We start from the raw sequence: 12,956 nt of genomic DNA, 5'->3' as shown, positions 1-12,956 counted from the left end.
ATGTGAGAGTCAGTGAATTGGTGGAGAGGATTTGGATTCCCTTCAAACTTGATGGTATCATCTCGAAATCAAACAGAAAAGCCGAAGACATCAGATTCAGACCAAACCGAAGTCTTATTCAATTTGTTTTGCAATGGAAAATTACAACCTATAACCAAATTAAACCAAATCTTATCTTAAGACTTAAATAAATAAAAAATTAACATTATTTGCAAAACTATGAATTATGTGTATTACTTCTAACAGAGAATCTAAATTAAAATCAAAAGAGTATATATTTTGGTGTCTTCATCTATTCATGTGAAAGTTTCTTTTCGCATCTCGATTTCACGTTGACTCTAAAACTAAAATTTTAACAAAATCACTATTAAGGAGGTGCTGTAAAAAAAATCATTCTTCTAGAGTTACTAGGGAATGTTTATATTTCCTACTTTTCCGAGTTGTAATTTTTTTTCCCTCGAGTTTCGTCCGTACCAAACAGATTTTCCTATTTTCACGATACACCCTTCCTTCTCTTTCAAATTACATGAATTTATATCTAATTGAATTTCTGTTTGTTTAGTCTATGTGGTCCTAAGGTGATACATGATAAAAATAAATAAATAAATAGATCTAATGGTTGTGATCTCATTCGGTCATTCATCTTTATAATCACAACCATTGGATCTACTTCTGGTCATGTGTTACCTTTCGAGAACTCGTACGGTAACAAATAGGAATTCTACTTTGACCTCAAGTGTACTTTGTAGTCAAATTTTTTATTCGACATGAACCTAATGTTTCCTTATGACTTGAGAATGAAAAACCATGTACTTCATTCAATAATTAAAACACATAATGTACCAATAAAATAGTTGAAACATATCAAACGAAAATGTGCATTCAACAGTTAAAAGCAGCTTTTCAAAACCCTAACCCTAAAAGTAAAAACCCTACCATGGGAACCCTAACCCCAAAATACCCTAGCATAGGTTTAACACTAATTACGGTTGTGTTGAGCAAGGTAAAGTTACACACTCAACCCTAATCCGACTCTAACCCTAATCAAGGTCGCCCTAGCCTCGACCTTTGGGACGGTTACGGGCGCACTAGGGGGGATTGCCGGGCACTGGAATTTTTGAGCCAAAACCTTCTTCTTCTTTTTTATTTTTTTATTTTTTATTTAAACAAACACTTTATATACAGATAGGGGTGTTAATTTTCAACCCAAACCGTTAAAACCGGACCGAATCGGCCTATTATAGCCCGAACCGATCCTAAATGGGTAGTAATTGGGCTGAGGGTCCTCACTCTAATCGGTTGGCTTCAATTTGTTTGCTGGCGAGCAATGTCGTCAAATTCTGCTAGGTTCTTTTACATAAATAAAATTAAAATATTAAATGTAATTAAAATTTTTTTTTTTTTTGTAGTGTTTAGATGTAATTAATGATCCATGAATTTCGGTGTTTGAGACGTTGAGACTCAAGTTTGAGTAGTTGAGAGAGTTGAGTCCTAACACGTTTAAAGGTTTAAGTTTTAACTTTTAACTTTTTAATTTTCAAATTTCATTTAGTTTTATTATTTTAAAATTTAAAAGTCTTAATTGATAACTCTTAACTCTTAAGTCTTAATCTTAATCGTTAATTCTTCCACCTGTTGTGGTGTTTTTAAACTTTTGATCTCTTCACATTTTTCACTTTTGTGAAATCAGGCATCAGGGTTCCAATTTTCATTTTTCACCGTTTCATGCTAATGCCATCCCTTATCATTGGATCTACTTGGAGTCTTCATCATCTATCTTTTGTAATTTTGTGTGTGAGAAACTAGGATTTGGAATTGAGGAAAAAATAAAAATAAATTTCAATATTGATTTTTAAATTTAGTCCCAAAACCGTTAGCCCAAACCCAAATCCAAACCATTAGGTCAACCTAACCCGTTAGGTGGCAACCCGAAGCCCAAACCGCTAATCAAGAAAGCCCTAGCCCGATCTTGACTTAAATGGGCTGGTTTGAACCAAAACCCTTTTTTGTTTTAAGGCCGTTAAACAAACCACTTTACATTAATAACACCCCTAAAGATATATTACATAACATCTACAAACGAAAGTAATTGTAGCCATTCTGGTCTTGCTCGACAATCCCGAGAGCCGGAGTGGCAAATGATCAATTGAAGCTCTATTTTAGCATCGTCTGAAACTAAACCAGTCAAAAAATCAGCGGACTAAATTAACTTACCCTTGAGATGATGTATAAAAACATGATGGCAAAACAGTGGCACATCCCCCAAATATCCTCTAGAATATCACGAGTTGACCATAACGCTTTAGCTGGACGAGCAATTTGTTGAATTCGAGCTCAGTTAGCATTTCAGCCATCAAGGCCAAGCTTTCTCTCCTAAACCTGCTCAACCCTGAGAAAAGGTGAGGGTTGAATCAAAGTTGGGCCTCCATGGGCTGAGGCTTGGGCCCATTGAAAGCAACGGATTAGGGTTGGGCTTGAATTTAAAAGAACCCGGTCCAACCCAACCTTTTCTGAATAAAAAAACAAGAAGAATCAGCCATATTCATATGATAGACCTACGTTGAAGTAACCGGTTTTGTAGTTTCTCAACGTTGGCATTTCACAAGGACTCATTTTATGCAAAGCTTACATGTATGTGTATAGGTCTCTTGATCAGTCTTTGGATATAAATCAATTACCTTCTGTGAACAGATTCAAACAAACACAACTGATACAATCAAGAATTATCGGTTTATCAAGAAGTTGCAGGAGAAGTAATTCGTAGTTTTCATCTACTGAAAGCAAAGGAAGCAGTACTATATCTTCATAGACGATAGAAGAGACCATTCCTTGTTTCTTTTGGTAAATTTCTGAAAAAAAATCATCCTTAAACAATTATTGTGTTATCACCTGAAGAGTGATAGAAACCCAGAGAGTAATAAGATTAAATATCGATAATTTTGCAGCCTTGCAGGCTGCTTGGTTCAGGTCTAATTGTGTTGAAGATCCTAGAGTTCATTTCTTGCAAAATGAGAGCAGTGGAAGCACCAGAAACCCATCTTTTTTTTTTCTGGACCATTTAGCTTCGCACACACCTTCTTCAGGTCTGGCATCTGAGGTCTTCAAGTAAGGAGATTAAGCTTAACAAGAAGAACTTCCATTCTATGTTCTTTATTAGTTAATGACTTTAAGCAAATGTTCCACACAGTGGCATCTGTTTTTGGTAACACTTGGCCCTAGAAAGTTAGAGAATTCACAACAACCATCAGTTGTGTGTCTAGAGATGATTGGCCGGTTACTTTTGTTAGAAATTCCTATAAAGAAAGCACAGTAATAAAGAGGGAAATTAAGAGGAATTGTAGAAATTGCCTCCATGGAGTATAGTGGTAGATGATGGTAGATAGGTTTATGGGTAGCCCTAGCTACTCAAAATACTTAAAAGGTTTAGTTGAGTTGAATTCAGTTAAATGCTAACACTGCAACTTATATGTTAATAGCATTTATTTCATTTGTAGCTCTCTATGCATTTGATGTTCATCTACTAAGCTGCAAGTAAGGCTCTCAGTTTGCATCATCATTGAAGAACTTCTAATCATCAACTGCACCAACTAATTAAATGAACTTTCCTTTCGATCCTATAAATGTCATTTAATTAAGATAGTTATGCATATTTGTTCTATCACGCGGAATTCCAACTATAGTTTTTATCACGAAAACATCTTTATCGATTTTGACGGTCAATAAAAGGAAATAGTTTGAATGGTAAATGAAAATTACAACAATATCAAGCGATAATACCTTTAAAAGCCATTTCACAATGTCACCATTGGATGAACTTAAGTAGTTAGGACAAGTCTTAGTTGACTTGACTTGACATTTCAGATATGCAAGAGCATAATCATGATGTGAAAACTCTCTTATATAAAAGTTGTTGCTTCCCGAGAACCAATTTTTGAGAATTTGAATATAGCAAAGTGTGAAACCCTCACCAACAAATTAAAGGAGGAGGGTGATGTGTTAGATCAACCACCAATGTCGAAGAAAACCCTAATAGACTCTTTTACATTAATTAAGTCTAAACTTTATATTAGCTAACGTATTTAGTTGGAGTACGACTAATCATGATCGTTGAAATAGACATCCATTAGTAATGAAAACTTGACAAGATTTAAGTGTCGAAGAAAATGCACCTAATAAGACCATGCAATTGTTTCTATTCAATGATGAAATTAAGGATCATTTACACTTTAGGAAGAAGGCAACCTCAACCAAGAATAGCCTCCTTATTTACTCCTGCAAATCAGCCAGCTCATGCTTTATGGATTGCTTCATTGCAATGAAGAAGACATACACTTCACTTATAGTATTTGGTAGTAGTTGCTTCAACAACCTGCAAACACAACCATACATTTAAAATACAAAATCATGAAAGGTCTTCATGACATATGGCCACAATTGAGTAATACATTTTAATCTACAAACTGCATCAAGGCCCATCAGAAGAACAATACCAAAACATTTAAGAAACAAAGTGCAGGTGGTGAAGTAATAATTTTGCCAAAATCCAAGAAGCTTAAAATAATAATAATATTGTAAATAAAAGAACATAGAATTCTCTATTGCACTTGTAAAATTCAATTACACTTAAGAATCACCAAAGAAAGTAAAGTTTAATTAAAAGGATTTTGTGTAGAAGTCAGTAGGACCTTCAAGAGTCACTTCTTTTGACCTATGGTGAATTAATGAAAAGATTTTGACTAACTTGCATTAACCCTAATTTTATTAAATAAACAATTCTTAGTTTCTTCCAGTAAAATATTCCCATATACCTCCCATATACCTCATTGTTCATATATAATATAAATGAATCTCCAAATTGAAGAGCATCATGCATGATACCTCATCAACAAAAGTCCATTAAATAACTTTTAAAATATTCCCATATACCTCATTGTTCATGTATAATATAAATGAGTCTCCAAATTGAAGAGCATCATGCATGGTACCTCATCAACAAAACTCCATTAAATAACTTTAAAAATTATTTAAAGAATACAAGAGTTTAATTACAAATATTATATCAAAACTTACTAGGTTGATGCCGGAGTTTAATTAACATATCAGACCTTAGAGTAATATATGTAGTTGTCATCAACACAAAGTTGACCTCACAAGGCAACTGCGTAAATTGTTGTCACCTCAATATTGCACATTAATATTCATTAAAACTCTAGAACCTGATTAGCTTTTCCAATTTTTTTGTAATTAAGTTATATATTAAAAACTTTATCTCATGTCTCACTTTAGTAATTTAAGAACTTATATGTGGTCTTATGAAGATTTGATTACTTAACTCCTAATGATTTTTAATGCATGAACATGTTTCTCAATAAACTTCTCCCTTGGTCTTTTAAGGTTTCAATATACATTGCAATAATTTTTCATAAATACTATTGCATTGTAATGAACAATTTTGTCATAATGTTAAATACAAAAAGTAAAACTAAAATTTATATGTACTATAGAAGAAGTGAAATTTACATGTAATTCTATTTTTATATATATCATACATTTAAAATAACATGTCACCCTTGCAAAATTTTGGGCTCAAAGCTTAAGCCCTCTAGGATATGATTAACTCTTGTATATATTCAAGACTACGTCTCTGGCCTTTGGAAAATTTAAACTCTTTATCTCACATTATGAAGCATTGATCTTTACCAATTCAGCCAAATTTCTTAGCCGTACATTAAGAAATCCTAGGTTGCTATAAAATAGGAGATCACTTCTTGCCCGCATGACTCAAAACATAGAATATATAAAATTAGGATTGTTTTACTCATCGTGCTTTTGTGCATCATATTCATGAGGTTAGTAGCTATTTCGACTTCTTCACTAGGTATATGCATTCTCCCCAGAAAGTCATGTTTGCAGTTGATGGCCTTCTGTCAATGTTATCCTCACTAAATAGGAATGATGTAAATGAGAAGAAGTATCACAAATTATAATCTTCTTTAATTCCTTCTATTTATAAACGTGAGTCCAAATCTTGTCTCCCAATCTGCCTAACCTCAGTGGTGCACAGTTAGGCTCATGTGTTTGGGTGGAAGAATGGGAGGACGGGTAGTTGAGTGGAAAGGATATGTACTATATAAGAGTTCGTTTTCGTCGAAGACTAGTGAAATGACCATCTTGCCCCTGTGGAGGAGTAGAATATACTAAATTCTTTGAAGGTATTTTTACTGCCTAAGAAATAAAGAATCCAAAGCCATATGTAGTCAAGTGAGTCAACTAGGACCCTTGGTTCGCTTTCTAGTAGTATATCAACTTTCAAAAGTAGCGGATAACCACACGTGGTCGTAATAAAGGGTCACTTTTTAAAAGCCCTACGTTACGTAACTCTTCCCAAACAGATCTTTCGAAGTTACGGCTCTGGGAAATTCTCTCTTACACGTGGCGGCATATCCATACACGATGACGCACGCCAGTATCTATCGAATTCAATTCATTCGCACGCGCGCATATTCTCACTCTCTTCCTTACGCGCTTTCTCGAAAAACCAAAAAAAAAAGGTTAACGGCTTGGGCATTTCTGGAAAAAGAATTGAAAGTCAAAATGGATTCCAACGTGGTCAAATCTAAAGTGTCCAATCAAAACCATCAGACGGTCGAAAAAAAGCCGGTGCAGGTCGAAGTGGAGCCCACACGGTATAGAAAAAAGTTAAAACCCAAAAAGTGTGAAAGTGAAACAGAGAGAGAATGCATTGAATGCGATTCTGACTTTTATCACCAAACCATCGTCCGACGGCATAACGACGAGTAAAGAAAGGAAGTACGGAATCTGACATTAGAAAAATACTATTTTATTTATTTTTTCGAAAATCTAAACCAAGAATTAAAAATATATATAATAAATTCAAAATAGAATCTCTCTCTCTCCCCTCTCGCTCCCCTTTTGTACTTTCAATCCAAACCCTGATTTGGCATTGTTTGAAATGACAGATATGCCCTCGAAAATACTTTGTTTATTGAACTTCAAACTTGTATTTTGTTGAGTTTAATTAGAGAATTATCAGATTAATTAAAAATAAATGAGTTAGTCATTAATTTGATAATTATTCTAAAGTTTTTCACACATCCATGGATTTCAAACTAGCTATGGATGTTCTTCTCTTGCAATAATGTAAGTTCTTGGATATCCATAAGTAATATTTTATGATGAATGGTCTTTTATGGGTTCTTCTTTATTAGGAATCTTATGTTTAAAAATGTAATTTGATTACAATTTGGATGAGAGGGAGGAATAGTATCGAGTTGTAGATATGTTTCAATGCAGGTAGTCCATTTTACAACTTTCTTCTGATGAATTTAAGAAACTTTAATATACTTATGAGGAATAATTGGCTATAATAATTCATAAATCTATGCTGTGTTTAGCTTGTTTTCCATATTATGTTTGATATTCAAGGAAGTTAGTAGACATGATGCACCATGATACATTGTTAGGATTTTTATTGAATGTTCTCATTATGTATCTTTATATTCCATAAACAATTTTGATTTTTAATACACTCATAGTTTGTTGTTAATGTTGTTAATGAGCTTCTTCAATATACTTTGGATATTACAGAATATTGTGTGGTTTACTTTCGATTTCAGGTGATATAAAACTCTGTGGTAAACGAATATGAAAATTTTCTATTAGAAGATTGATTCGTAATAATTTAATAATAATATACATCACTTAAAGTCGAATCATGGCAATATCTGAAATGAACAATCTTGTCATTCGATGTATCTCTTAAGCTTTAGTATTGAATGGACGCTTCATATTCTACATATAGATCTTTCAAAGGTAGAAGACTGATGAGCCATGTCAATCAAACCAAAATGTCAATCAGAAACTACTGAGAAGTCATGATCGAGATCTCGAACTATCATGGTTGTCACCATAGACCAACCACATTGTGATATTGAAGTTTGGCTATGATTAAGGTCTATAGCCCATACCCAAAACCACTCCCATGCCCTTCCATGATCAACACAAAGGCTTTAAAAATTTGCCAAACGGGTCCTTAAATTTAAATAAAAAGTACATGAAAATGAAACCAAAATTGGGAAAAAAGTGAAAACCATCATTAAATATAGATTTCCATAAAAGGACACAAGGTTTGACTTTTAGACACAAAAGGGTGACTTAGGGAGAGCTGTGCCTGCTGTGGTGGAGAAAGAGAGGAAAAGGGTAATTTTGACAATTCATCCGTTCCAAAACCTCAGCTCCGGCTGCCGTGAAATCTACCGCCAGCAAATCGTCTTAAAAAGCTTCAAGGCTATGAAGCTGTACAGAACATCTAAGAAGGAAAGAGAGAGAGAAAGAAGGAGAGAAAAAGGATTTAAATGCCTCTCACCGAGTATTCAGAAATTAGAAGAGTGAGCTTCAAAATTCGTCGGTTACCGCTCATATTGGGCGCTTTGTGGTCGGAATATTGTCAAATCTTTGGAATTTAATTTGGGCAGAAGGAGAATTTTTAGTTTTTTTTATTGTGGGTTACAGAGTATCTCTGTTCTCCCTGATTCATGCCGATTTCACAGATTTTCCGGCAGTTTTTTCTCTTGCTGAAATGAAATGGGCAATGCAGAAGCGAATGAAGAGGAGCAGAGCAATTCAAGCCAAGAACAAACCAACTCTACAGTTGCAGTACTCGATGGGTTCTCTGTTACTGAACCAGTCTTCATTAATATCATGAGCAGAAGTGATAAAACCAACTACAGAAGCAGCAAGAACAGACGGTGCTGGTGGTGACTATAATGGAATCCGGTAGTGGGGGCGGTGGGTCTGGCGAGGACCCAGATTTATCTGACCCTCAGAGGAAGAAGAAGAGATACCATAGACACACAGCTCGTCAGATTCAAGAGCTTGAAGCGTAATAGATCACTGTCATGCAGTGTTTTTCTTTTCCTTTTTTCTTTTGGCTGGAAATTTGTTTCACTTTTCATTCACCTGTTTTTCTGGAACTGCCGTTTTTCTGGTCTGTTGGGTTTAAGCCTATTGTTTTATGTGGTTGGTTGCTTTTGGTTCCTCATTATCTTTTTGGGTCCCTGATGAGTTTTCTATTCGAGTTTGTTTTTAGTTTATTCTGGTCTTCGATTCCTATGGAGTTTGATCCCTGGTGGAACCAAGTGTTTTTTTTTTTTTTTTTTTAAATGGTCATTCGCGTGTTTGTTCCTTTTTTCTGTATTGGGTTCCTTTCGTCTTTGTAAAGGAGCATGTACAGTGTTATCTCGAGGGTAATGAGTTTTTTTGTTTCTGGAAATGAAGGGTTTTCAAGGAGTATCCGCACCCAGACGAGAAGCAACGGAACCAGTTGAGCAGGGATTTGGGGCTAGAGCCTCGCCAGATCAAGTTTTGGTTTCAAAACAGGAGGACCCAGATGAAGGTAATCTGATTGTTGCGTAATTTTGCTCCAACAGGTTATAGTGTTGGTTTGTTCTTTCTGTTTCTACTGTTTGCAGTTTCCATTTTTTTCAAATTTTTCAAAAAGCAATTCCTCTTTGTTTATATGATTCAGGCACAACATGAACGTGCGGATAATTGTGTTCTAAAGGCAGAAAATGATAAGATCCGATGTGAAAACATAGCAATGAGAGAAGCACTAAAGCATATAATATGCCCAAATTGTGGTGGTCCTCCTGTTTCTGAGGATTCATATTTCGATGAACAGAAACTGCGAATGGAGAATGTCCAATTGAAAGAAGAGGTATTAGCCTGATTATCTCTGCCTTCTACCAGTTCGTTGATGAATTTTCGTCTGTTAATCACCCCTTTGCGTTTGGAATGTCTTGCAGCTTGATAGAGTATCAAGCATGGCAGCAAAATACATTGGAAGACCTATTTCACAACTCCCATCCATTCAACCTTTTTCAGGCTCCTCATTGGATTTATCTGTTGGAAGTTATGGAGGCCTGCCGATGGGTGGACCATCCCTTGATCTCGATCTTCTTTCAGGAAGCTCTTCATCTATTCCGTCGCTACCGTTGCTGACTGGTATTTCAGATATGGAGAAGTCACTAATGTCAGAAGTTGCTGCCAATGCCCTAGAAGAATTGATCAGGCTATTCCAGATGACTGATCCCTTGTGGATGAAATCTGATGGGAGGGAAGTGCTTAATTTTGAAAACTATCAGAGGATGTTCCTGAAACCCAGCCTCTTGAAAAATCCCAATATTCGAGTGGAGGCCTCAAGAGACTCTGGTGTTGTTATCATGAATGGACTGGCATTGGTTGACATGTTTATGGACTCAGTGAGCTCTTTTATCCATGTTGTAGTTCTAGTTTTCTTGCAGTAAATACCAGGAATCCATGTTTTTTCTCTCATTTACTTGAAGAGGTTTCTTTTGAATGCAGAACAAATGGGCTGAACTATTCCCTACAATTGTCTTAAGAGCAAAGACAATTGATGTGATTACATCTGGGATTGTTGGAAGCCCAAGCGGTTCCCTGCAACTGGTGATTACCTTGCTTTTTTCTTCTTGTGATTTGATTAAGATAGCATGTGGTTGATAGTTTCAAGAGAAGCTATTCTGATTGAAAATGGCCAATATAGATGTATGCAGAAATGCAGGTTCTCTCCCCATTGGTTCCAACTCGAGAATTCTACTTTCTCCGTTACTGTCAGCAAATTGAACAAGGGTTATGGGCTATTGGAGATGTTTCCTTTGACTTATCCCGAGAGATCCAGTCTGCTTTGCCTTGTTTCATTCGGAAGCTTCCTTCTGGATGTTTGATTCAAGACTTGCCCAATGGATACTCCAAGGTATACAATTCAATCCGATATATTGGCATTCTTTGTTATGGGATTGTCCTCATTGGACCTATAAGTTCTTTATTTATTTGACGAAAAATCTTGGAAATGCTTGAAAGGTTACTTGGGTGGAGCATGTGGAAGTGGAAGATAAGAACCCGACTCATCGAATGTACTGGGATCTTGTTCACAGTGGAAGGGCATATGGAGCTGAAAGATGGGTTAGCACTCTTCAGAGAATGTGTGAGAGATTTGCTTGTTTAATGGTAACCACCGTTTCCAATCGAGAGCCCAGTTCAGGTATTTGAATCATCTCTGTCCAAACATGAATCTTTTTCCAGAAGTACTCTTTTTGTTCAATTCAGTGGCTTAGTAACTGTCATTTTGATAATGTTGCAGTGATTACCTCACCTGAAGCCAGGAGGAGTTTTCTAAAGCTATCTCAAAGAATGATTAACAATTTCTGCTCAAGCATAAGTGCATCAAGTGGTAATGGGTGGACAACAGTTTCTGGTTTGAATGATGGTGTTAGGATCACAGTTCACAAAAGCTCTGATCCTGGCCAACCTAATGGTGTGGTCCTAAGTGCAGCAACCTCTATATGGCTCCCTGCTTCTCCACAACTTGTCTTCAATTTCTTTAGGGACGACAGAACTCGATCTCAGGTATATATAAGCAACAACTCAGTGACCATTATGTTGAATGTATCAGTACTAAAATTATCTATTCTTGAATATGTTAGTGGGATGTACTCTCCAATGGTAATTCAGTGCAAGAGGTTGCCCACATTGCAAATGGTTCACATCCTGGTAACCGTATCTCTGTTTTTCGCGTAAGTTTGTTGGAATTGGAAGGGCTTTTGGTTAATCTTCAGATATCTTATGGTGATTACAACTGTTATTGTTGATTTTTAACTATGGGTTCTTCCCAACAGGCTTTGAATGCTAACCAGAATAACATGTTGATACTTCAAGAGTGCTCTACAGATCCATCTGGATCATTCATCGTCTATTCACCTGTCGACCTTCCAGCGGTCAACATAGCAATGAGCGGGGAAGACACCAGTTATGTCCCTCTACTACCATCTGGGTTCACCATATCTCCTGATGGCAGGCCAGATCAAGGGGGAGGAGCAGGGCCATCAACAAGCTCAAGCATGCAAGGGAGCAGGTCAGGTGGTTCACTGGTAACAGTGGCATTTCAGATACTTGTAAGCAGCTTGCCATCTGCAAAACTGAATATGGAGTCAGTGGCTACCGTTAATAATCTCATCAACACCACTGTCCACCAAATTAAAGCTGCCTTGAATTACTCAAGTTCCTGATATAGCTGCAAAGGCTGTCATACATTGTTCTATTCTCCTCCATCTCCAACCTTCTTAAATACACTGATCAGAAGAACTGAGGCCTCTTGCTGGTTGCATTCAATGCATTGAGGTTGGTTGGTTGTTGGTTTATACTTCAATGCTTCTATAGCAAAAGCCCAAAGCAGCAAAACATCAACAATTGTTACTGACAGAAGACCCCCCCCTCCCTTTCCATTTGATCTTTTGATAGAAAGATCAGTTAAATACTGGGAGTCAAGAACGCACCATAGCCGTCCTCCATTGCTGTGTGGACTCTTCTCTCTCTCTTCTCTCTCTCTCTCCATATCTTTTGTCTTTATAGCTTCCCATACAGCAAGGATAATGGTTCGGGCATTGACTTCTGTTGATCGAGGACTTCATTTTCATTAGAATATCGTAATGTCTCCTATTTAGGAAAGTTTGCTAATTTATTCTGTCCTTAGTCCTGACTGTTCTTGTTCAGTTATAAGAGAAAAAAGAGTTTTATTTGACATTGAAATAATGTAGTTTTGTTGTTTAGTCCATCAGATCATAGCTTTGCGCCCGCCCGCACAATCTCCATTAAATACCATTGTTTAAAGCCTGTATGGTACAACTCACACTGCACTGGTTTAACCAAAACTCAGCTATCTTTATTGGCACTAAACTGTCCTGGAAGCTGACATTGGACAGCTTTTATGATTCGTTATTGTGGTTGGTCACCTAAGAACTACTACTGCTTCTCTGTTCTTAGTGAGCTTTTTTTTCAATTGTTATGCTCAAGGCATGTTCTCTTTATGATGCAACAGATAGCATCAGTCCTCATCTCTTTCAAAATTCTCTTGTATGCAC

The 12,956-nt window shown here is 36.3% G+C and overlaps 1 protein-coding gene across 1 annotated transcript; it reads left to right on the top strand.

Annotated features, from left to right (window-relative positions):
• Positions 1-8,335: 8,335 nt before the first annotated feature.
• LOC149000772 (homeobox-leucine zipper protein ROC8-like) lies at positions 8,336-12,708 on the top strand. Its single transcript, XM_089140907.1, has 10 exons — positions 8,336-8,902; positions 9,298-9,415; positions 9,548-9,736; positions 9,825-10,280; positions 10,384-10,485; positions 10,583-10,792; positions 10,900-11,080; positions 11,180-11,445; positions 11,523-11,612; positions 11,715-12,708. Exons 1-10 carry the CDS (start codon positions 8,787-8,789, stop codon positions 12,102-12,104), a joined length of 2,118 nt encoding a protein of 705 aa, XP_088997033.1. The 5' UTR covers positions 8,336-8,786; the 3' UTR covers positions 12,105-12,708.
• Positions 12,709-12,956: the final 248 nt, after the last annotated feature.

Source organism: Hakea prostrata, chromosome 11 (genome assembly GCF_041222555.1).
Source record: "Hakea prostrata isolate BN-2017 chromosome 11, UWA_Hpros_2, whole genome shotgun sequence".
In the NCBI taxonomy this organism is placed as follows: Eukaryota; Viridiplantae; Streptophyta; class Magnoliopsida; order Proteales; family Proteaceae; genus Hakea; species Hakea prostrata.
Note: the sequence above shows the minus strand (reverse complement) of the source record. Positions and strands in the feature narration are given on the sequence as shown.